The sequence below is a fragment of the Oryx dammah genome, unplaced genomic scaffold, assembly GCF_014754425.2.
Source record: "Oryx dammah isolate SB20612 unplaced genomic scaffold, SCBI_Odam_1.1 HiC_scaffold_5, whole genome shotgun sequence".
Taxonomy (NCBI): domain Eukaryota; kingdom Metazoa; phylum Chordata; class Mammalia; order Artiodactyla; family Bovidae; genus Oryx; species Oryx dammah.
This window is the reverse complement of record NW_024070189.1, coordinates 62,483,594-62,508,196: the sequence shown is the minus strand read 5'-3', so window position 1 is coordinate 62,508,196 and position 24,603 is coordinate 62,483,594. Positions and strand designations below refer to the sequence as shown.

Below are 24,603 nucleotides of genomic sequence, written 5' to 3'. Positions count from 1 at the left end.
ATTGGGCTATCTGTTTCTGTACCTGTGTTATCTGATTGCCTATGAACAAAAGCTTTGCTCTGCTGTAGTTAAAAATGACTGATCCCTTGAGCTCACATAGGGAAGCCCTTGGCTGTGGAGCTGTTCTAAGAAGCAGGTGCCTGGCCTCTCCGGTTCCCCATAGCAGGCTGTGTCTGGCCTCCTCCAGTGGGTGTGCTCAGAGGAGGAAGGGTGTGGTCTGGCCGGGGAAGTCCTGCAGGCCATACCTGCTCTACCATCTGCCTGCCTCTGCAGCCCTTCCGCTCTCTAACCTGTACGAGACCCTGGGAGTCGTCGGTGCGACCACCACTCAGCTGTACACAGACCGCACGGAGAAGCTGAGGCCCGAAATGGAAGGACCCGGCAGCTTCACCATCTTTGCCCCCAGCAACGAGGCCTGGTCCTCTTTGCCAGCTGTGAGATGACCTCCTTATGCCCAGGGCTCTCATCCCGGGGACCATCTTACTGAGACTCTGGTCTCAGGACACACCTTCCTTAAGCCCTCAGATAAAGCCATGGCACTTGAGCTTAAACTATGCCTCCCCAGGCGGCCCCCGATGCTCCATCCACTTAAGTGCCCAGACAGGTCTCAGTGCTCACAGAGGAGAGGGCTCTGGAGAAATGGGAGTCCCCGGGGCACCTTTCCCAGGGTGGCAGGGACCCATCTGCTGAGTGTGGGGCCTGCAGCCCCTCATGGCAATGCTGACCCTCCTCTTAGGAAGTGCTGGACTCCCTGGTGAGCAATGTCAACATCGAGCTGCTCAACGCCCTCCGCTATCACATGGTGGACAGACGGGTGCTCACGGACGAGCTGAAACACGGCATGGCCCTCACCTCCATGTACCAGAATTCCAACATCCAGATCCACCACTATCCCAACGGGGTAGGGAGTCCTGCTTCCGCGACTCTGCCCCATGCCCACCCTGAGCCCTCATCTGGGGCATGTGTGGGCGGGTTTCTGGGGTCATGTCCTGCAGGTGGGGTCACCTGTGGACGGTCCTCTGCCTCCTGCACCTGCTTCTCCACATTCTGCCCTGTGGTTTCCCTTCTTGGGGCTCACAGGCTGTGCCTCCAGGGTGTTAATCGCTCACGCTCACTCCTTTTCTGGGCAGATCGTGACCGTCAACTGTGCCCGCCTGCTGAAAGCGGACCACCACGCAACCAATGGTGTGGTGCACCTCATTGATAAGGTCATCTCCACCGTCACCAACAACATCCAGCAGATCATTGAAATCGAGGACACCTTCGAGACCCTGAGGGTAAGGGACCACCCTGGGGCCAGGGGAGGCCTGGGGATACACCACCTCCCATGAGGGCCACCTTCTGTGGGAGGGGTGGAGGATGTCTCTATGCTCATGGGCATTCAGGTGACCGTGGAGCAAGTTCCTCTAATGCCCATAAACATGGTGAAGTCACTAATCCGGCGGTCAGGTTCACCATAGGAAGACATCATAATCTTGTGCTGGGAACGTTCCCCTGCCAGACTTCTCCCCTTTAAAGTTTCTTTTCCTTGACTCCCCTGGAAAGTTCCAAGGTCGTAGCTGCAGCAGTTCCGCAGCCTGGGTCTGCATTGTGTGCTCCGGAGTGGGAAGGCTCCTCCTGCCGGATGCTGGTGCTGACCTGTGGGCCTAGAGAAATGGCCTTTCAGGCTGCATGGTCTTCTGGATCACGCATCCCCACCATGGGAGCCTTGTTCCATTCATACCCCCTGTTTCCTTGGAGCCTAGATCAGCAGAGAGGCCACGAATATAGACATGGGAGCCTGGGAACTGACATCTGACTTGGCTTCTGCCTGCTCTGGGTCCCAGAACGCTCCTCCGGCCCCCCTGCCCAGCAGGCATTTATCTAACAACAGTGGTGGCAGGCGGGCGTTCCTCTTAGCCACAGCTGCCCAGAGGAAGTTAGCACAGGCTGCCCCGTCAGGGTTTTTTCCCTGGTTCAAGGAGAACTTCCTGACCACAAAGGATGCCAAGTGGGAGTGGGGTGGTTCCTCCCCTGGAGATCTCCAACACAGAGAGACAAACACCCCCAGGCTGGACTGGTGCTGGAGCAGACTCAGGAGGAGGCTCTGGGGGTTCCTGGGGACCCCACTGTCCACCCTCTTCCCCTGCCTTCCTTCTGGGTCACTCAAAGTTTGGGGGTCTGCTGTTTCCACAAACTTGGTGGCACAGCTTTTGATTAGTGGCGGCTGATCCCCACTGAGTAACCTCCTCTTAGTGTTCAGGTTTTGCAAATATTCCTTGCTTTCTTCTTCCCTTTGGCTCTCCTTAATACTCATCTTTCCTTCTGCTGACATGTACTCATTAAGCCCCTGCTACTTCCCTAGTGTGTTCAGAGGAATAGAGGAGAATAAGTCAAAGTTCTGTCTTCACTGGCACTTACGTCCTTGGGGGACACAGACAAGAAACAGACAAGGCCATCACAGATGATGCTAAGTGCTGTGAAGTCAGGCAGTGAGTGGTGAGCAGGGGAGACCCATAGGGTCTAGTTGGTCCAGGAAGGTCTGTCTGGAAGAGGTGACTTTTGAGCTGAGGCCTGAACATTGGGAATGGCCAGTTATACGAGACATGGGGGCAAGAGCTAGGTTAGTAGAAGGGAGGTGGGGTAAGGCTCAGAAGCAGGGCGAGCGAGAAGGCCTGCAGGACTGAGTGAAGAGCACTAGGGAGCCAACAGGTGAGGTAGTAGCGGCCAGGCTGGAGGGGCCAAACCCTGTGGGGCCTTGGAGACTGAGCGAGGACTGTGGCTTATCCTGATAGCAGTAGGATGCTTTTAGAAGAGCCATCTGGTTGCTCTGTAGAGAAGGGGCTATGTCATCCTTACGTTCACAGAGCTCACACAAATAATCATCACCTAATGACTGAATTGCAACGTGAGGACAGCAAGCTGTGCAAGTGTGTCTAATAGAAAGGTACTTGTTTTCATCAGGGGGTAGTAGGCAGGACAGGCTGGGGTAGGGATGGAGGGCAATGCCAAGCTGACTATCTAGAGAAATGACATTTCAGTCAAAGCCCAAAGAAGGAATAGGAGTCAGAAAAGCAAGGGGAGGGCAGAGGGAATGCTGCAGGGCCAAGGCCCAGGGTTAGAAAGGAGGAAAAGAGGGCAGCAGCCAAGGATGACTAGAGTGGGCAGAGCTCACTGGAGGGACGGGAAGAAGTGAGCCTCGGTGCGGCTTGTCTTTACATCTGGGGCTTCTGCAAAAGCCAGGAGCCCTCCAGAGGTGCACTGGTGAGACCTCGTGTGCCTCTAGTGTGCGGAGATTCCCAGAGCCCTCAGGGAATGCACCATTTGCTCCCTGCCCACAGGCTGCCGTGGCTGCGTCAGGGCTCAACACCCTGCTCGAAGGTGACGGCCAGTACACGCTCTTGGCCCCGACCAATGAGGCCTTCGAGAAGATCCCTGCTGAGACCCTGAACCGGATCCTGGGGGACCCAGAGGCCCTGAGAGGTGAGCACCCCTGGGCTGCTGCTGTGGCTCCCTCATTAGAGTAGCCAGACTGAGCCCCAGGCTGGTTCTTGTCCAAGTAGACATGCTGCCTGCTATCCTGTCCCATTGCTCCCGGCTGGCCCTGTCTGCGCAGAGGTCACAGCAGAACCCTGGTCAGAGGGGCCAATAAGGAGTCCAGCAGCCTTGTCTAGGGGGACAGCTAGGGTGAGGAAGGATGCATTGCTGGAGGTCCAAAGTAAGGTCTGGCCAGAGTCAGGAAGAGTTAAAGGCCCAGATGATCAAAGCCAGGGCGAGGCTGCCAGTGTGGGCAGCAGCTTGGAGGTGTGGGGAGGGGGTGGCCTGTCTTGGCATCCTTGAAATGGAATCATCATGCTGACTGACCCTTGAGCTCTTCCTGTGTCTGGCCAAGCGCCTCAGGGATAGTCCAAAATTATAATTAAAAACAAGTAACAGTCAGCTCTTGATTCTTCTTTGCTTCCTCTTCATTCTTCATCCTTCCATACCTTCTCAGGCTGGTGAGTTAGGTGGAACACACAGAGTCGGACACGACTGAAGCGACTTAGCAGCAGCAGCAGCAGAGGAGAGTGAGGACCAAGCTTGTGTGGGAGGTTAGAAGGGGAGGCCAGGCTCTGCCACCCTACCCCAACTCCAGGACTCCTGAGATGCTGTCTGTGGGTCCCCGAGTTCCCGGCAAAGGGAAGTAGGCCCCCAGTCCCCTGTGTACCCCAACCCTCCAACCACACTTGCTCCTCCCAAATATGATCCAGGGATGACTTCGCTTCTTTTGAATGTATTTAAACCCACCTTTGAAATGTGCTATATAAAATGCCTAATGCATTTCAGACACTCCATAAATGTAAAACATTCTCCTTGCAGCTCTATAGGGGTGGAAAAGGGTGCATTTCTGAAAGCACAGATGGGGAGCTGTTGTGTCCAGACATTTGTGGGGCCAGGAGTCCAGGCTGCCAAAGTGAATGTGGTCCAGGTCAGGGAAGGTTAAGCCTAGTTGGTGTGACGGCTTAAAAGCAGGTCACTGGGATCTGATGTGCTGAGTGCAGTGGTGAAGACGCTCCCGAGGTCACAGGATGAGGATGGCGGGGGTGGGGTGGGGTGGCGTGGCTCCCGCAGCCTGAGGGTCCTGCAGGCTTCCGAGGAGAGGGGGCTTGGGTGCAGCGCAGCTTTTTAGCTTTTTATTTAGAACCGTTTTCCCCCTAAAACATGTTTTGTACCAAGCACCTTTTTATTTTTGTAAGTATCAGAACATCTTTTTATAAAGTGAGGAAACACCCCAGGTTTATCCCTGTTGCACTCCTGCCTTTTCCCACTCAGGAAACTGTTTGCTCAAAGCCAGGGCCCATGTAAGGGGCTGTGGTGGCAAGCGGGGAGGCAGGCAGTCCTGGTCCACCTTACAGAAGGCTGGTTATTACCGGGTTAGCAGACAGGTGAGAAGTGGCCCTGGGTTGGTGTGCCCATTGGCAGACTGGCTTCCAGCCTTGGCCTGGCTCACCCTCTCATCATGTGCCCCCACCCCACCCTAGCCTTCCCTTCCTTTCTGGAGAAACTCAATCCCCAAGACCTCATTCCCATAGCGGTCTTGTGGTCCTTTGTCTTCCCCACTGGCTGAAGCAGGTCTGTGCTGGCCTTCACGGCCTTTGACACTTGTGCTGGGTCTCAGAGCTTCCTCCTGTGTGTGACAGTGTGGTTTTGGTTCCCACACTTAGGACACATTGAAACTTGCCTCTGTGTTGGGAACACAAGACAGAGGGCCCCCGTGACCCTCAGTCCCGGAACAAGCTCTGCCTGGCAGGGGCTGGGCACATCTCCCTCCACTGCTCCTTGTAGCCTCAGCACGCCCAGCCCCTGCCCTAACGCTAAAGCGGCACTTGAACAAGCACGATTCTATTTTTGATTTACGGGTGGGGTGAGTGGGGCAGCAGAGACCGGCTTACTGATCACCATCCCCAGCCTCTCACAGATCACAGCAACTAAGCAGACCCTGGTGTCTGTGTTTGTCATTCAGTCGTGTCTGACTCTTTGCAACTCCATGGACTGTAGCCTGCTAGGCTCCTCTGTCCATGAGATTTTCCAGGCAGAAATACTGTGGTGGGTTGCCATGCCCTTCTCCTGGGGATCTTTGTGACCCAGGGATCAAACCCAGGGCTTCCACATTGAAGGCAGACTCTTTACTGTCTGAGCCATCAGGGAATTGGGTTCAAACAAACAAAAACAAGATCTTCAGATGATTCAGAACTTTCATATACTACAGTTTTTCATCTTTTCCTACCACACTTCATTTTTATGAAAGATCAGTAGATAAAAAAATCCCAAGGTAAACACATTTGAGGTTTTCCACCTGGGTGGTTCAGATACACATAAGAGAATTCACCCTGAAGTTCAGGTGTGTGCTATGTGCTAAGTTGCTTCCATCACATCCGACCCTGTGGACTGCAGCCCGTCAGGCTCCTCTGTCCATAGAATTCTCCAGGCAAGAATACTGGAGTGGGTTGCCATGCCCTCATCCAGCAGATCTTCCTAACCCAGGGATCAGATCCATGTCTCTTACATCTCCTGCCTTTGCAGGTGGGTTCTTTACCACTAGCGCCACCTAAGAAGATAATCGCTAGCATTTGTTGGGCATATTCAGCTTCATGTTATCCTTACACCAGCCCTAAGAGATGAATGCTGGGCATGCTTCCTCTTGACCAGTGAGGACGTTGAGACTCAGAGAGACTCAGTGACTCGCCCCGGGTCCCACAGCTGCTAAGTGGCTGAGGTGAGATTCGAACTCAGGCAGTCTGACCACAGAGCCCTGGCTAGTTTTAGAGGCGAGGCTAGGAAGTGAGGAGGAGAAGGAGCCAGCCCGTGTGGTGCCCCAGGCTCATCTGATTGTTAGCCTCAGAGATGATGGAATCCTCCCAGCTGTGGGCAGGCGGCGAGGTGACGCCTGAGGTCAGCCTGGATGTGGGCAGGCGGCGAGGTGACGCCTGAGGCCAGCCTGGATGTGGGCAGGCGGCGAGGTGACGCCTGAGGCCAGCCTGGGCGGCACTGACTTGACCTGTGTCCTGTTCGGCCCCCAGACCTGCTCAACAACCACATCCTGAAGTCGGCCATGTGTGCCGAAGCCATTGTGGCAGGGCTGTCCTTGGAGACTCTGGAGGGCACCACGCTGGAGGTGGGCTGCAGCGGGGACATGCTCACAATCAACGGGAAACCCATCATCTCCAACAAAGACGTCCTGGCCACCAACGGGGTGATCCACTTCATCGACGAGCTGCTCATCCCCGACTCAGGTGAGCCAGGCCTCAGGGGCCCTGGGCCGTCTGGTCCGCTGTGCCCTGTGGCACCCCTGGTGGTGTGCTAGGGGAATTCCGGGATCTCGGGAGCTGGTTCCCTGCTGGCACCTGGCTCACAGCATCCCAGGAGCGATGGCCTGGGCACCTGGCAGGCTTTGCCAGATTGTGAAGGATCTGGAGCTGCAGGCTTGGGAGTCCAGGCTTTATCCTGTGAGCAGGGGAGAGCCGTGGAAGGTATCTAGGGAGGCTCAACCACAGGAGCCTTTCAGAAGCTCTGCCTGTTCTGGTTGGGCACGGAGGGCCATTTGCTGACCTCAGAGCATTTGCTTTCTCAGTTGTGCTTAAGCATCCTAGGGTCACTGGCCCAGGGAGAAAAGAGCGAGTGGACTTTGGCTTGGGTTCCATTCAGCATCTTTGTGCCATCTTGGATTTCTAAGGAGTTCCACTCCTAAGAAGTGAGAGGATTTCACAGGGGAAAAACCAACCCAGAAGAAAGCTTTCCATGGGTGTGGTCACTGGCATTGTCAGCTCTTCAGAAGCCATGGCACAGACCGTGTGCTTTCTTCCTCCCCAGCAGCAGACAGGACCCCGACCAAGGTCTGGGACAGAGGCCCCCTGCCCACCTGAGCCTCATTGCACTTCCCCATCAAGCAAGGTTTTCTGGGGGACCATTCCCCTGATGTCACAAACCTTCTGTGCCCCAGCAGAGTTTTAGAGGGGTTGTTGACTCAAGAGATGACATTCCTGCTGATGTATGTCATACTCTGGGGTGGGTGAATGGTAAATGAAAACAGCACTTTTAACTTTTGAACCCTCTTTCTCCTTCCTTGTAGCCAAGACGCTATTTGAGTTGGCTGCAGACTCCGATGTTTCCACAGCCGTTGACCTTTTCCGACAAGCTGGCCTCAGCTCTCATCTCTCTGGAAATGAGCGGTTGACCCTCCTGGCCCCCATGAATTCTGTCTTCAAAGGTATCGTGGGGAAGGCAGCCTGGCACATGTATCCCTGGGGGCAGCCGCCCGTCTGCTGTCACCTCCGCGGCACCCTGCCCGATTTATAGCTCCCCGTGGACCGTTCGTGCTTCCACCCAGCTCAGCCGAAAGCAGATGTGACTTCACCAGAAAGTGAAGAGGCACTGCTCTTTGGTTTGGCAGAGCAGAGGATGCGTGTGGGGATCTGGTCCTCACAACTGAAGTGTGTGTCTGTCGGGAGAGCAGAGTGCTCCCTTGTCATTTTCTTTGAGAGGTCGATTGCCAGTGTGACAGTTGGGAGGTCATAGTGAGGATACAGCTGAACTACGGCCATGGGGAAGGCAAAGAAGGGCCAAATTGTGTCCAGGCCTTCCCTTTCCTCTTAGGGCAAAATTCCAAACACATTTGATGATCTCAAACTTTTTTTTTCTTTTTTTAATTCTCAGAAGATGCCAGATGTTAAGGAATATTGGCAGCCTTGCTGGATTTCTCAATCTCCACTTCCAAAAGGGGGATCAGGCTTTCTGCCACATGGTCTCTGATTCTCTTCGTTTCCAGAGTCAGTTTCTGGACCTGACCACGCCTTCTCTTGCAGATGGAACCCCTCCGATTAATGCCCAGACGAAGAATTTGCTTCTGAACCACATGATTAAAGATCAGCTGGCCTCCAAGTATCTGTACCACGGACAGACCCTGGACACTCTGGGCGGCAAGAAACTGAGAGTTTTCGTTTATCGTAATGTAAATTCTGGGTCCTAAATCATGCTCTCTCTTTATCTCAGCTCCAAGCAATGGAAGTTATATTAGTGTTTAAAGAAAAAAAAAAAAGTGCTTAATAAGTAGGAGCTTGCCTGAGAACTTGTTTCTAATAAGGAAGGAAGGAATTTTAGAAAGACTATCTGATATCAAAGTATCAAAATGAGGTTTTGCCGAAAGTGTCTAAGCCCCTTTTGTGGAGGCCTTTGGGAATGAATTGCACATCTGACTGGCCTGGCTGGGTAAGCAGCTGTCCACCCTGACCCCAGAGTGATGAACGAAGAGAGGAGGTATGGAGGGTTTGGATCCTTCTTAGGTTTTGTGAAGAGAACTCACTTGAACTAACCATACAGCCCTCCTTGATCCAAAAGCTTCTCTTCTCTCTTCAGCTGTTTCTTCTCTCTCTTCAAACCCACCTATTACCCTGGCATAGCAAACAGGAAGTACAGTACAACAGCCCTTGCTCAGGACCAGTCTGCGCCGTTTGGCTAAAGATGGTTGTCATTTGCTAAGATCAGTAGACTCTGTCACTTCATTTGATCACAGTCTATGGCCCTCTCCTTCACACAATAGTCTCATTATTAGCTCTGTCTGTAAATTTCTTGGGGCCTCGATGGCTCTTCTTACCTTAAGGAACACCATTTTTATTTTTTTCTTTCTTGGAGAAAGCACATCCTTTTATCCTAGTCTTAAGGCTGCACCCCATATATATTCACTGATCTCTGTGGATGAAGCCACCAGCATATACCCTGAACAAATCGGGAGGCCTCTGCTTTGGGCAGGGGGTAACCTGGCCTTTCTCTGCCCCTTTTACAGAGCCTGTGCATTGAGAATAGCTGCATCGCAGCCCATGACAAGAGGGGGAGACACGGGACCCTGTTCACCATGGACCGGGTGCTGACCCCCCCAGTGGGGACTGTCATGGACGTCCTGAAGGGAGACAATCGCTTCAGGTAACTGGTCCTATCCCCAGGGGATTTCTGCCAGGTGGTCATGCTAGGGCAGGACGCTGGGTGCCAGTTGTCTGTCAAGCTTCCCACCCTTGGAGGTTTAATGAACACTGGCCGTGCACCGATATGACCTCCCTGGCCAGGGATTCAGAAAGGATGAGGGTCACCTTGAAAGCTTGGGTTGAGAAGGGTTGCTTCTGGAGGGTAATCTTCAAGTCCATGGGAACAGGGAGGGGCTGCACTTTTATTCCCAAGTTCAGGGAAAGCTTCCCACTCTGCTTTGAAAGTCCCAGGGAAGCCGAGCATGCCTGGCCCTGCGCCTGTAATGAGTTGCCCTGTGAAGCGTCAGCTTCCAGGCCCTGGCAGTTTCCTGGCCTCTCCTTCCCAGACTCCCCGCGACGCTCTGATTCCTTGCCCTGCTCCCTCCATTTCTGACCTGTTCACTCACCACTGGGTGCCCTGACTTCGAGTGGTTCCTGCCACCAAGTTCAGCCGCCTCCATAAGAACCTGGGAGACCACCCACCCTTTGCCACACCCCCAGCCCCAGAATCTCATCCGCCAGGGCCCTTGTGGCTTGATCAGTCTGTAGGTCAGTCCTGCTCTGACCTCTCCCTTCCTCCTTCCCCCTATGGCTGATGACTTTCGGCTTTTCACTGAGCTCGGCATTTATGGAGAGGAGATGCGGACTGGTATTGCTCCTGTTTGTACAAAACCCAGCAAGGGTGTGAATGCCAGTGCTCTGGGCTCCACCTGCCCACAGTGGTGCGGGATTTGGGCACATGACGACCCCCTGCGCCCACTGGCGGGTGACGTGTTCCGTGTGCATATCCACAGCATGCTGGTGGCCGCCATCCAGTCGGCAGGGTTGACCGAGACCCTCAACCGAGAAGGAGTCTACACGGTCTTCGCTCCCACCAATGAAGCCTTCCAAGCCTTGCCCCGTGGAGAACTGAACAAACTCATGGGTAAAGACCCACCTAAGTGCATTTGTCAACTTTTCTAAAGTAATCATGTCGGTCAGGATTCCAGCAGGAGACCATTGGCAAAGAGTTTGGCCGAAAGGAATTTAAGATGATTTGCAGAGGTGTGGGCAGGGTTAAGGGACCAGGAAAGGGTGATGATACAAAGGGGTGATGAGACCTTTTGATGTTTATCACCGCAACCTGGGGGTGCTTGAGGAAGAGGGTGACTAGGGGAGGGCATGACCCAGCAGACCCTAGGATGAGGCACAGGACAGCGACTGGAGCCACATGCTGCTGGGGTCAGAGCCTGGCAAGGGGGCTTCTAGGTGCCACAGCCTCCCCTCAGCAATCTCCTGGCAGCTGGTTGCATGAGGACAAGGGAGCCTGAATGATGCATTTCACGGCGGTCAGCCTGTCTGGGCAGCAAACAAGATGGAGAAGAGTGGAAAGGAACTCAGGGTAGATGACAACCAGCCCAATCAGCAGGGCATGATCCTTCCCCTGAGGATCTGCGAGAACCTGCTCATGAAGCCATCGCCCTACACCACCTACCCCTCCTCGAGATGAAAGCTTTACCAAGAAGCTAGTCAGGGCCCTGAGCAGTTGAGTTGGGATGTCTGAGAGACAACCTAGCAGTTAAGAGCTTGGGCTCCTGGATTATCCAAAAGCAGGTCAAACCCTGGCTCTGGCATTTACCAGCTAAGTGACCTCTAACAAGTTGCTTAGCCTCTCTGGGCCTCAGTTTTCCCGTTAGAAAATTAAGAGTAGTAAGAATACCTTGCTTAGAGTGTTGTGAGGATTAAATAAACATTGCCTGTGGTGTTGAGCACCCATCCCACATCAGTAACGGCATCAAGGCCATGATGGGAGGTGAGGTGGGCTTGCGGTGTGTACGCTGATGTGTGCCTGGGAACCAGACTTCCCCTCCACCACAGAAAGGTGAGCCTGAGGAGGAGGTAGAAGGACCTCAGCCAAACTTTGGGGCCCACATCATCTATAACCCACCCCTCTCCCCCACTCCTGAGTGGAAAATAGAAAGCTCTGGCAGCTGTGAACTGAGTTTGTGTCCCATTCAATTTTCTTTACTGCTAAATGAATGCTTATGTCTACAGTGCTGACATGTGTTCCGGAGGAGAGAGGAGTTCATTCTGAACATAAACTTTCCATCCTCTCTCTGTTCGGCAGGAATGGAATATTCCCCAGGTGGCCCAGCCTGCTCAGCTTGCCTTTCATTTTCAGTTGTACAGGAGCTGAGGGAGGGCTTGGGCAAGGCTCCCCAAACATGCCCTCCCCCAGGCTTGCAGGCAGGATTCGACCCCAGCGGGCAGAGGGGTGATGGCACCCATCCAGGTGTCCGAGGTGGACCCAGATGTTAAAGATCTCGAAAGAAGGAGACCCCTCCCACCCCAGGAGCCAACTCAGCTTGGCACCTCCAGGCTGTATTTTTGTGGAAGAGTAACTTGTCAGCTCCAAGTTGCGGGTGTTTGGAAATCGCTTGGTACCTGATGGCTCCATCCCATGGCACTCATGTGAATTCGTCAATGACCAAGTGAACTCCCCACAGGGCTTTCAAGCTTTCTCTGTTCTCAATTTCAAGATGCTGGAAATAGCCATCCATGAGCCTTGGGGGCATCCAGCCGCTTGGCTGGTAATATGAGTATTGGGGAGGCCATGACGAAGCTGCAAGGGCAGCTGGCAGCTTTAAGAATTGCCTCCCACGCTTAATTGGGGAAATGCCTGTGCACCTTTATGAGCAATTGGCTGCTTTCCCCAGTTGGTGGAGAAGCTGATGTGGGCTGGAAAGAATGCTGAGACGTGATGAGGAGGGACACCGTGGAGGGATACCCCCCTCGGCCCTGACCTCATCGGCTCCATAGCTCCTCCAGACTGCAGCTGTCGACTCTTTTTAAGTTCTCCCTTCAGGAAACAGCCGTCTCAGAATATGCATTTGAGGGCAGAATGTGTAAACATTTCACTACTGTGTTATAACTGTTGGGAGCCATGCTGATGATGAAATGTCTCAGATGCCGGTGCTGGAAAGACCCCTGGCTTTCCAAGCAACTATTTAGTCATGGAAACATGAGTCACACTCATAGAGGAGTATGGATTAACTCCTTCTCAGCATCTCAGAAGCGTGTACTTAACCTAGCAGCCCGTCAAATGCACAGGTAGCTTCGTGGCCACGGTCATATGACTTGTTCCCCTGATCATTATGGAAATGATGGGGTAGAGGGCTGAGCAAACAGTAGGTGCTCAATAAGTGCTTATTACCTGGGCAGGGGTTTTTCTTTTACAGGGGTGACCACCTGCATCTTCTCCTCTGGGCCCTCCTTGACCACAACAGTTACCAGCCTTAGGATTAACTCTGCTTTCTTTCCCCACACACCCACAGGCAATGCCAAGGAGCTTGCCAACATCCTGAAATACCATGTTGGCGATGAAATCCTGGTCAGCGGAGGCATTGGGGCCCTGGTGCGGCTGAAGTCTCTCCAAGGCGACAAGCTGGAAGTCAGCTCAGTGAGTGTGTGTAACATTTAAAAGGCTGGCAGTGCCCTGCCACTGGGGCTCCAGGACACAGCTCATCCCTAGGATGGCATCAGACACACACTGTGTTTAAGGTGCATCTTGAATCTCTGAGTGCATTTTATCAGAAAAGAAAAGAAAAGAAAAAAGGGTCTTCCGAAGAAATTAAGGGAGATTGTGCTTAGACATGAATAAGCACTTCCAGATTTGCAGAGGAATAAAGCATCTGATTGGCATCTGAGAGAAGCTATTAAATATAACCCCCCCTTAAGGAACTGATAAGCAATACTTACATGTCTTGAAGGATCCATTTCCACTCCATCACCCCCAAGTCCAGGGCCTCACTGAGCTGTACCATGAACCAAACCAGCCCAGAAGAAAAAAAAAAAAAAAGAGGCTTTTCTTCTGATACTTGATCTGTGCCCCTTCCCTCCCTCTGCACGTTGATGATACCCATTCCCCTTTGGAGCCACCTCAGAGGGTCCCTACCTCCAAGTGAAGCTGCTGGGGCCTCCCTGCCTACACCGGGCAAGGCCACTGACCGTCCCGCCCTGCCCCAGCCTGTGGACGGAGCACCTCGCAGCATGCGGCCAGCTTAGCCTCTGCACCTCATGCCTCTCACCTCGCCTCCAGCCGTGCCTGTGCTCATCAGCTTCTCTCGGGAGCGTGGGAAGGCAGGCGGGGGCAGGGATGGCCTGACCTGTGACTTCTGCAGGCTGTCTGAGAGTCTCTCAGCACCTGCTTTGGGGCCTCAGGGTCCTGTCGGTCTCTGGCTTCACTTCCCCTGTCCCCCTTGGGTCTGATTTGTGGGTCTTTTAGGAAAGCCTGAGACAGATTTACCCTGTGAGAAAATCTGAAGTCAGACATGAAGGAAAAGTGGAAAGAGCCCTGCCCCCAGAGCTGGACACCTGGCTTCTGTCCCCAGCTGTCCTCCTCCTCAGCTTAAAGGTGGCACTGGGCCTCTCTCGAGTTCCCATTCCGTCAGGTGGGGCCTTAATATGTTCCTCTTCACTTTGCACTGCTGTGAGGACTAAAGGAGGCATATAAAAGAGCATTTGTGAGTTGCAACATGCTGAGTCCACAGAAGGGATTAAATTGAAACCACCACCCCAAGGACCTACTGTTCGGCACAGGGAGCTCTGCTCAGTGTTGTGGCAGCCTGGGTGAGTGGGGAGTTTGGAGAATAGATACGTATGTGTATGGGCGAGTCCCTTTCCTGTTCACTTGAAACTATGGCGGCATTGTTAATTGGCTATACTCAGGCACCAAATTAAAAGTTTAAAATTAATAACTACATTGTACCCACTAGACCAGTGATCTATCACTGGCAGGGTCTATTCCAGTTACCAGAGTGTTCTCAGCAATTCACATAGGGTCTGGCATCCAGAAATGCTCAATAAAGGTTTGCTCGGTTGAAGAATGGATGGGATAAACTGGCTCCACGTTGAACAATCATTGTCTCTATTTCTCCCAGAAAAACAACGTGGTGAGTGTCAATAAGGAACCTGTTGCTGAGGTGGACATTATGGCCACCAATGGCGTGGTCCATGCCATCTCCAGCGTCCTGCAGCCTCCAGGTAAGGCCCTAAAGGACCACACCCCCACTCAGCCTACCACTGGCCTGTGTCTGCGCATGGCTGTTAGCGCTCAGTAGAAACACTGCTGTCGGCAAAGATGAGAATGTGGAACACGCGGACTGAGCATCCGTGAGCAGCAGGGCTGGGGCTGGTTGAAAAGCACCTTAGAAGCTCTCGGCTCAGATGCGCTGCCCCAGTAACTGAAGGAGAGACGTCTCTCTGCTGACTTGCCTTGCTGTCCCAGCCCCACGCAAACAGCCCGGTTGTTTTTCACATGCCGGTGCTGTGAACGTGGGGCAGAGTACACGCCTCCTACAGCATCCTGCCCCGGCTGAGCTCTCTTATCCGCCAACCAAGTGGAGCCCGGCCTCTTCCCTGACTTGTGCATTCCCCTTTCTTTGAGCTCTCTCCCCACGGGCTAAATTCCTCCACTAGTTAAGGAACATTATGAAGGCAGACTTCATCTGAGGATGTAAGCCAGAAAACCCAACAGTGCCCCTCAGTCCTGGCAGTTATGAATGACATGCTAATCATATCTCTCTCATCCAAGCTGCCTTTTCTTTTATCTGCAGCCAACAGACCTCAGGAACGAGGCGATGAACTTGCAGACTCTGCACTTGAAATCTTCAAACAGGCATCTGCATTCTCCAGGGTATGATGCCAGCTACGTGGGCCCCTGGCCTGAAGAGCTGTGGGTCCTGCGCTCGGGCCCGTGGTGGGGACTCTCCTGTCTCCTTTGGCTGTCAGCCTAGGGCTCTCCCGTCATTTCTCCCCACTCCCATTGGACTATCCTTAGCTCTGGCCTGTGGGGAGTTTGGAATAAAAACCCAGGCAGCCTGTTTCCTTTGTGGGTGACAGCCCAGGCCTTCAAGCCTCTGTCTGTGGGGAAGCCGCAGCTGGTGAGAATCCATCTGACCAAGAACGACAGCCCATCCTGAATTTTCCTGATAGTGGGCTGGCCTGCTCTGAGCCTGGGCCTCCATTCTTCCATCTTCCGTGACACAGCCCAGCATGCTCTGCTGGGCAGTGGTGTGGGTTCTGGATTCTGGGCCAGCTCAAAGAACCTGCCTTCTTTCCCTCAGCCCCAGCTCCCGCTCAGAGCCTCCCTGACTTTCTGTGCTGCTTCTCCTGCTCCCCATCTTGTCCAGGGATCCCATGCAGGCTCCATTGCTGCTTTGGGTCAGGTGGAATCCCTTGGGAATATGGGGTATGTTGCAGCAAGTTTGTATTTTAACACGCAAGGCTGCAGAAGGTGGTCCTTACCCCAAAGGTCTGGAGCTGGAATATGTCACTTTACGTTTGGACAGAGGGGGCTCTCCTTAGTGCTCCCTGGGGAGGGTTCTTGGCCCAGAGTTCCTGTTTGAGATTGCCACCCCTGTGTGGGCCTAGCTCCCCAAGGCCCAGATGATGGTCTGGGGGGAAGCCTGGCTCTGGGGCCCCACAGGGCCCAGCAGTTCCACAATTCTCCTTCCTCTTCCTCACCCCCTCGTTTTTTCTGAGTAAGGATGGCCATAGGCAAAGCCACTGCCATGAACAAGCGTAGGTGTAACTGCCGCTAGAAACCTTGACATCTTGTGTTTTCTTTCAGGCTACGCAGAGCTCTGTGAAACTAGGTAAGTCTGGTCTGGGTTTGACGGTCTCATAGACTTATGTAAGTCTTACCCTGAAACAGGCCTAAACCTGCCATCTGCTGTCTGTAGAAAGAATATCACGGTGCCATAAAACGCGGCCTTTGGGGTCAGACACAGAACCCCTGGTTTCCTTCTCCATAAGATGGAGATGATAAGAGTACCAGCCTCTTAAGGTTGACATGAGTTTTTGGCTTTGGGAACCTGGGAATGTTGCACAGAGGCTTGGCAGGAGCCTATGGTGAGGATATGGTCCCAAGCTGGGAAATGGAGAATACCTCAGTTCCGATCATCACTGAGTAAGGTCAGAAGTTTTACAAACCAGAAAGCATCTGCTCTGTGCAGGAGAGGGTGGCAGAGGAAGGCTGTTGGTCCTCTGACAGTGTCCTAGACAGATGTGGGGAGTCTGCACCTTTCTTACCTGTCCAATGTCTCTTTTTCAGCCCCTGTCTATCAGCGGTTATTAGAGAGGATGAAGCACTAGAGCAAAGGACCGCAGGAGGAATGCATTTCAGCAGCTCCCTGCCACTTTCTCTCATTTTGCCAAAGAGACTGAATGTTTTTGAAACCAAATTATCACACTTTGATGCCCATGGGTCACACCGTAATGAGATCTGAGCCTTGGGAGGGTGGGGGTGGGGGGAGGAGGGAGAGAGAGAGACTTCTCATTTTTGCCCCCTAAACATGGCGGGTAGCCCACTGCAATGCAGTCCTGGATGTCACGGCCTGACGTTGACTTCCAGCAAGGACCTGTTGGAATTTCCTGTCTGTGCCACGTACACTGGAAAAGGGAGCCAAAGTTTCTGAAGCTCACAAAACATGAATCAGGCCATCCAGCGTCACGAGGGCGACGTGGCGCGGTGTTTGTAAAGCTCTTTCACAGTTGGAGAAATGGCATCCTTATAAGCTATGAGTTGAATGGCTCTGTCAAATGTTTTTCGCGCCTCCATGTGGCTTGGACCCTTCTGTGTGACCCTGTCCAGTTAGAAAAGAGAGGGTCGCTGAGCACGCAGAGCTCAGGAGTCCCCAGGTGTGGCAGAGCCATGGTGTGTTTGTAATAATAAAACCACAGAAACATACACGTACGTGGATGGGAACGGTGTGCCAGCCTGGGTATTCACAGGGTGGGGATTCTGCCTCTCGGGGCTGTGACATTCCTCCCACTGAAGTTCCACCAGGAGCAGCAAGGTGAGAAGCCCTGAGGGATGGTCCATGGGGGTGACCACGGCATCGACTTCACAGGTGCACCGTGAGAATGAAAGGACATAGTTCTTATAAAATACTCAGCATAGCGTTAAGTATCCTTATTCTTACTGTGCTGTCTGGAACTGCTCAGGATTGGAGCAGCTGGAACCTTTTTGTATTGTCTTTCCCAAAGGCATCCTGCTTTCCTGGAGACTGGGGCAGTCCTGCCCTCCCCCGTTTCACTCGGCCAAGGCTGACTTAAGGGACCCAACAACCCAGAGATGGTGCTGCTAGGGATAGGGCTGTGGAGGAGCAGACACAGCCCCTCCCCAGTGGCTCCACGTCTGGGGAAACACAGCCGTTACACGTCATCCAATTCAGTCATCCACGCCTTCATTCCTTAGATATGAGTGTGAGGCTTGGTCAGCAGACAAGGCCCTGTTCTCAGGGGGAAGAGACTCATTGATCTGCTAATGGCACTGCCTGTCGCCTGCCCATCCACGTGGACTTGGACTCCGTGACAGGCAGGAAGGAATCTGAGCAGGTGGGGGCTCCCGGAAGTGGGAGGAAGTAGGCGGAATTGAAGGAGCTGACCTGGGGGTGGTGGGGAGGAGGTCAGGCTGCGGGAGGCTGGGGAGATGTCCCAAGAGATGAGGGTCAGCCTTCTGCACATGCTTGGTCCGGCCACCCTCCCCCAGGGGTTCCTGCAGGCTCGCTGCCTCTGATGCCCTGCTCGTGCTGGGGTGCTGCAGCTGTGCTGCTCTGGGACTCCACATCCATACACCTGCATGTCACAAGATGCCATCAGAACCCAAAGAGGCTATTAGCGTAACTTCGAAAGATCCTTTCGTGGAAAACAAAAGTCACCACACAATTCCTTAAAAATGCCCAAACCCCACCATCCGTCCCTGTGACCCCAGCCCTGTCCCGATCCCAGCCTCCTCCATAAGGGGGGACTCTGTCCATTCTACCAGCTGGATAGTCCTCCTTGTGACAGAACCATGCACAGCCATGCCCCTCTGCCCACCTCCCAGCCAAAGAGGATGGACTTCCCTTTTGGGTCCTAAACATCCCCACCTCTGCATTTCCCAGAGACTCAGGCTAAGCCTAGGTGCTGCCATCTGAGGATGGACACCCAGGGCCAAGGGGTTGGCCACTGGATTTTCCCAGGGAAGGGTGAGCCCCGGAGAGAGGTGTGCCCTCATCTCTTGTCAGAAGGTAAGGACAGCCAGGAGGTGGCTCAGGCCACTCTGAGCCCTGCCTGCTGAGCCCCAACCAGGCAAAGAAGGCAGAGGAGAAGGGAAAGGGGCTCTTCTTGGTTCCCTTCACTCCCCACTGTCACTCTGAGGCTCCCAGGCCTCTGAGCTGGAGAGGACCACAAAGACCCTCAGCATCGAAGCCCCAGGGCTTTCCAGGCCTTTCCCACAGGAGGCCAGCTCAGTGATGGGGCAAAGAAGGGACGGTTGTGTGGCTATGCCCCTAAATGTGAGATCTTTTCTGTTTCTTGCATCAGCCCTGTGAAATAGGTGAGGACTCGTGTGTGTGCTAAGTTGCTTCAGTCGTGTCCGACTCTTTGGTGACCTTATGGACTGTAGCCCACCAGGCTCCTGTGTCCACGGGATTCTCCAGGCAAGGATCCTGGAGTGGGTTCCTGTTTGCTCCTCCAGGGGATCTTCTGGGCCCAGGGAGATCAAATCTGCATCTCTTGCTTCTCCTGCATGGGCAGGCAGGTTCTTTACCACTAGTGGCACCTGAGGATGCCAAGGACTCATAGAACCTCTATTTTACTGCTGTGGAAAAGGAAGCCCAAAGAGGTGAGGTAGTTTGTCAGACCACAGTGTAGGTAGGGGCTGAAACATAAAGCAGACCCCACACGATTAACCACCCCTGTGCCCCACCCACCCTAGGGTGCACTGGGAGGAGGCCTGGCAGCCATGCTCAAGAGGGACACAGGTGCTGGGGGGCCCCCTGAGAAGCCCTGGGGGCCTGGGAGCTCCTCGCACAGACTAGACCACCGCCTGCTTACCTGCTGCTGGGGGCCAGGAGTGAGCCAGCACCTGCTGTGGACAGCCTGGCCACGTGGACGGCAGCACAGAAGGGATACAAGAGGGAGTTCCCTTGTGGAGGAGAGCACCTCTGTGCTTGAAACCATAACTCAATGTCACGGTCTGAGCAGAGATGCCCAGAATCTTGTGCTCGGAAAGCTTTCTAAAGCCAGGAAAGAAGGCCTTGGAATGAGGGTTGGGCCTGATGCCCTGCCCCAAAAAGTCAAATGGGGCCGCCTCCCTGGCTGTCCCTGCCTGGGAAGGAAAGGTTCACATCCGCTTGATAGGGTCCTCTGTTCACATCCTAGACTGAGACAGTTCAGAGAATAAGTATAGGGGTGGGGGGAGTCTGGAATAGCCCCCTACACACACAGCCACACACACAACACACACACCCAGTGGACAGAGAGTCCCCACACGGAGCCTTGGGCACAGATAACTTGCTCTTCACATCTACTCCTGGGTGGTCAGAGGACTGGGTGAGGAGGAAGGGAGCAACTGAGGTATGGTTGCCCCATGGGAGACTTCCAGCTCTGGCCTGTTGGAGGCGGGCTGCATAGAGCCACCTGCACCCCCAGGCAGCTGCAAGGTCCCTGCCATCAGAGCTCCATTCATCACAGGGGTGGCCGAATTGACACTGAGACCTGAAGAGTGAAGGGCTGAAAAAACAGTGTGCATAAACTCCCAGGCACATGCGGCCAGAGGGGAGTAGAGAGGTCATCTGCAGAGATAGACATCTGGGAGTCAGACCATGCCTGACCTTGTGGGCTGCGGTAAGGATTTTAGACATTATCCTTCAGACCATGAGGAGCCATGGACGGTTTTAGCTGAGGGAGAGAGATGGTGAGAGGTGTGTCATGATCAGATTTTTTTTTTTAAATTGTGGTAAAATACACGTAGCATGGAGTTTACAGTTTTAACTGTTTTTAAGTGAATAATCCAGTGGCATTAAACACATTCACATGGTTGTGCAACCAATTTCCAGGATTCTTTCCATCTTTCATAACTGAAACTATATCCATTTAACAATAACTCTTCATTCTCCTTTTCCCTCAGCTCCTGGTAACAACTGCTTGACTTTTTGTCTTTATGAATTTGAGTACTCTAGGGACATCATATAAATAGAATCGTACAGCCTTTCTCTTTTTGTGACCAACTTCTTTCACTTAGCATGATGTCTTCAAGGTTCATTCTCACGGTAGCATGTGTCAGAGTTTCCATCATTTTTAAGACTGGATAATATTCCATTGTGTATATACCACATTTTGTTTATTCATTATATTCATCAGCAGACAGTTGGATTGCTTCTGGCTACTGTGAGTAATACTGCTGTGAATGTGGGTGTACAAATGTCTGGCCTTGATTTCAATTCTTTTTGGTATATACCAAGAAATGGATAGAAGGAAAGCTGCCACTGGAAGGAAAGTAAGGTTTCCGCTTTGGATATTTTACATTGGAGCAGTCGGTAAACATCCAGGTGGGATGTTAAGGAGGCTTTTAGGTATTCAAGCTTCGGGCTCAGGGAAGAGGTCAGGCCTGAGATGGGGTGTTGGGTGTCATCAAATCCTATAAGTGTTATTCAGAAACACTGACTGGGTGAAATCACCTGCTGCTGCTGCTGCTAAGTCACTTCAGTCGTGTCCGACTCTGTGCGACCCCATAGACAGCAGCCCACCAGGCTTCCCTGTCCCTGGGATTCTCCAGGCAAGAACACTGGCGTGGGTTGCCATTTCCTTCTCCATTGCATGAAAGTGAAAAGTGAAAGTGAGGTCACTCAGTCATGTCCAACTCTTAGTGACCCCATGGACTGCAGCCTACCAGGCTCCTCCATCCATGGGATTTTCCAGGCAAGAGTATTGGAGTGGGGTGCCATTGCCTTCTCCTAGTGAGGGAATATAGAGAAAAGACGGTGCCTGGGACAGAGCCCGGGGTTGGCTCAGCAAAGGGAGAGCAACTAGCAAAAGGGCCTGAGAAGCTGTGTGAGGAGGACTGGAAGTCACCAGCAGAGAGCTTTTCAAGAAGGAGGGAGCATCAACCACGTTGAATCATTGGTGTGTCCGTTGGATCTGGCCACATGAATGTGATCAATAACCTGGGCAGCAGGACTTAAATCTGGAGAGGGAAAGAGGGGCGAGGAGGATACATTTTCTGACTTGAGTGCTTTGAATGGATGCTGAATTTTGAATTTGAATTTCAATGACTGAGAAGCCTGTAGAGAAAGGAGAGAAACTGGAAGTAATCCATTTGTTCGACCTCATCCTTTATGCTTGCATCAGAAGCCCCTCCCTCCATCCCTGTGCACCCAGCATCACAGCCTTAAGAACTTATCTGGAATAATCCCCAACTCGCTTTTTGGCTTCCCCTGCTAGGGAGTGAACTGCTGTGAGGGAGGGCCCCTGTACTACCCAGGGTCCCAGCACCTAGCACAGAGCCTGGCACACAGTGTTCAGAAGGTGTTACCCCAAAGCCTGGTTCCCAGAGCTCAGATGCTCCTTTCACTCAACACCCTGGTCTCAGGCCCTGGTTGCTCTCTGAAGAGGAAGAGGAGGCTTCCTTGACCCTTGGGGGATCCTGGGTGTTTCTCCTGCATGGGGGTTGAAGGAAGCCCCGCATAGCATGCTCCTTGGGTCTCTTCCAGAAAAGCAGGTGGTGGCCTTGTGAGCATCACCATCCCTGGGGCAGCTTCAGCCCACTTTGGCTGGGAAGGCTCCCTAATAAGAGAGCACACCCATGTGTCAGCAGTCCCAGGTCAGTGGGAACGTCTGAGTCCAGAGGACAGACAGATGGCTGCTTAATCGCACTGCAGAGCCCATCACTTCATCTTGAGCAGGTGACCTGACCCTCTCCAAACTTTGGGAAGGAAGTGTTATGCTTGGAGAGCTACTCCTCCTTCCAGGATCTTCCTCCTCCAGTTCTGCTAGAAGGAAGAAGATCTGAGAATTGGGAGCAGCAGAGAGAGAGAAAGAGAGGAGAAAGACTTCTGATTAAATATCTTCGTTTGAGCAGATATGAGTTTTTGAGTGAACAGATGGAAAGCCACTTTCTCCCCTGTCAGGAGGGCCGGGGAGTCCCCATGGTTTCTTGATGATGGCTCATATAGAACTCAAGTTCAACGAAGCCAGCTGCATGCAGGGCACTTCCCTGATGCCAGCTCTCAGTCGGGCTCCCAGAAGTGGGGTTGAGGGAAGCAGTTCTAGAGAAGGAGGAGGTGAGCCCCACCCCAGTGGGGAAGGGGAGGGAACTTGGGGCCAGGGTGTAAACACCCTGTGAGCTCAGTCCCTCCGTCATGGTGCTCGGGCAGCTCCTCCAAACATGCCTGAGAACAAAGGAAGAACAGCCCCAGAAGTGCCAAGGTGCAATTTCCAAGCCCAGCCCAACTCTGAGAAGGAACACCTTCATTCAGACCCTAGTCGCTTCCAGCCTAGAGCCAGGACTCTGAATCTCCCATAAAGCAGGGACCCCTGACGGAAGCTGGGGACCCTCTCCTCAGAGAAATGCACCGGGACCTCCTGCACAGCTCTGAGGACCATGCCCTCTTGAGCTGTAGTCTAAATGCCTTGATACGGGTCTGAATTCCACAGCACTGCACATTTCTTGAGGCAGCAAGCAAGTCCTCTCCCCAAAGCATCTAGCTTAGACACACAGTGAAAGGTAAAGTCTCTCAGTCATGTCTGACTCTTTGTGACCCAGGCCAAAGAATTCTCCAGGCCAGAATACTGGAGTGGGTAGCCTTTCCCTTCTCCAGGGGATCTTCATAACACAGGGATCGAACCCAGGTCTCCCGCATTACAGGTAGATTCTTTACCAGCTGAACCACAGGGAAGGCCATAAGATACACAGTAGGTCGTCAATAAATATAGACTGAATAGGCCATCAAAGCACAGCCCAGTTTCTGAGGCTGCAACACAGCCCCGTGGCTGTCCCTCTGTGGAGCAATGGCAGCCTGACAGCAGGAGACGAGAAAGAACTCGTAACCGTAACCAGTGTGAGGTGGAAAGGCCTTCAGGGAGATCTCACAGTGCAGCCCAGCTCAGCAAATGTGCAAATGCACAAGCGTGCACTGGTGAGACACCCTGCGAGTGCCAGGAGTGTGGGAAGACCTTGACTCAAAACCCACACAGCTTTCAACATGGGAGAATTCACAGTGGCGGGAACCCCTGGGAACCTGAGTCCTGTGGAAACACCTTTGAAAAAGTGAAAGTGTTAGTCACTTAGTTGTGTCTGACTCTTCGTGACCCCATGGACTGTAGCCTGTCAGGATCCTCTGTCCATGGGGTTCTCCAGGCAAGAATACTGGAGTGGGTATCCATTCCCTTCTTCAGGGGAGCGAACCCAGGTCTCTTGCATTGCAGGCAGATTCTTTACCATCTGAGCCACCAGAGAAGTCCAGAAACACCTTTATTTATGGTTTATAGTATACATTCTTGACACATTGAACCAGGAGAAATACCCATTATAGGAAATAGATCTTTGAAGGTCTATATCACCCTTTTAAGGAGACTATGGAAATCATACCAGTGGATGATTACAAACAAAAGCCCTTTGTCATCTTCCTAACCATGTTTAGCTTTAGATCATAGTTTTGCATTTAGTTTTGTTTTCTAATGTGTCTATCATTGTCTTGTTAACTCTTCAATCCAATTTGAATTTGATTTCATCTAAGATGGGAATTTCACCTCCGAATGTTTATCTCATCCCCAGGAAGTCAACAGTTCCTTCCTTCCCTATTGTTTTGTTTTGCCTTCTTGGAGACACATTTGATCATTCATATCAGCTTGTGTCTCAACCACATTTTCTGGTCTTTGATCCTCATATCTGTGTTTGAACCTGGTTCTCACCACTTAAATTGGTGTTAATTTAGTATCTTTTAACATCTAACAGAGTCAGGTTTCCTGGCTTTTGAAGTTAACTTTTCCCTTTTGTAAAATTAACACTTTCTCTTTACCAAAAGGTTCAGAAAATTTAGAGAAGCAGAAAGGAAAAGTAAGATGACCTGTAACACTAACAACTTTAACAGTCTCTGTCACATTATTAGAACAGATTCTTCCCGATTTCATTTTTGAGGAAAATGCAAGCCTATGTCACACACTGTAATCCTCCTTTATTGTGCCCAAATACATTACTGAAGTAAGTCTCGAAATAAAACAGGCCTTGCGGTAGGCCAAATTGTAAGACAGCCTTCATGACCTCATTACTGCCTCCATGGTGAAAAGGAGGCTGGACCCAGGTGGGCCCAGTGTCATCACAAGC

General features: G+C 52.6%; 1 protein-coding gene across 1 annotated transcript in view; it reads left to right on the top strand.

Annotated features, from left to right (window-relative positions):
• Positions 1–17,202, top strand: part of TGFBI (transforming growth factor beta induced) — a 33,048-nt gene extending 15,846 nt beyond the window's left edge. The window contains exons 4-17 of the mRNA XM_040240037.1: positions 274–434; positions 737–901; positions 1,131–1,277; positions 3,321–3,462; positions 6,540–6,752; positions 7,589–7,726; positions 8,322–8,467; positions 9,299–9,435; positions 10,268–10,398; positions 12,788–12,912; positions 14,393–14,495; positions 15,068–15,147; positions 16,084–16,108; positions 16,567–17,202. Of these exons, the coding sequence (XP_040095971.1) occupies positions 274–434; positions 737–901; positions 1,131–1,277; positions 3,321–3,462; positions 6,540–6,752; positions 7,589–7,726; positions 8,322–8,467; positions 9,299–9,435; positions 10,268–10,398; positions 12,788–12,912; positions 14,393–14,495; positions 15,068–15,147; positions 16,084–16,108; positions 16,567–16,607 (1,754 nt within the window). The 3' untranslated portion in view covers positions 16,608–17,202. The remainder of the gene's footprint in view (positions 1–273; positions 435–736; positions 902–1,130; positions 1,278–3,320; positions 3,463–6,539; positions 6,753–7,588; positions 7,727–8,321; positions 8,468–9,298; positions 9,436–10,267; positions 10,399–12,787; positions 12,913–14,392; positions 14,496–15,067; positions 15,148–16,083; positions 16,109–16,566) is intronic.
• Positions 17,203–24,603: the final 7,401 nt, after the last annotated feature.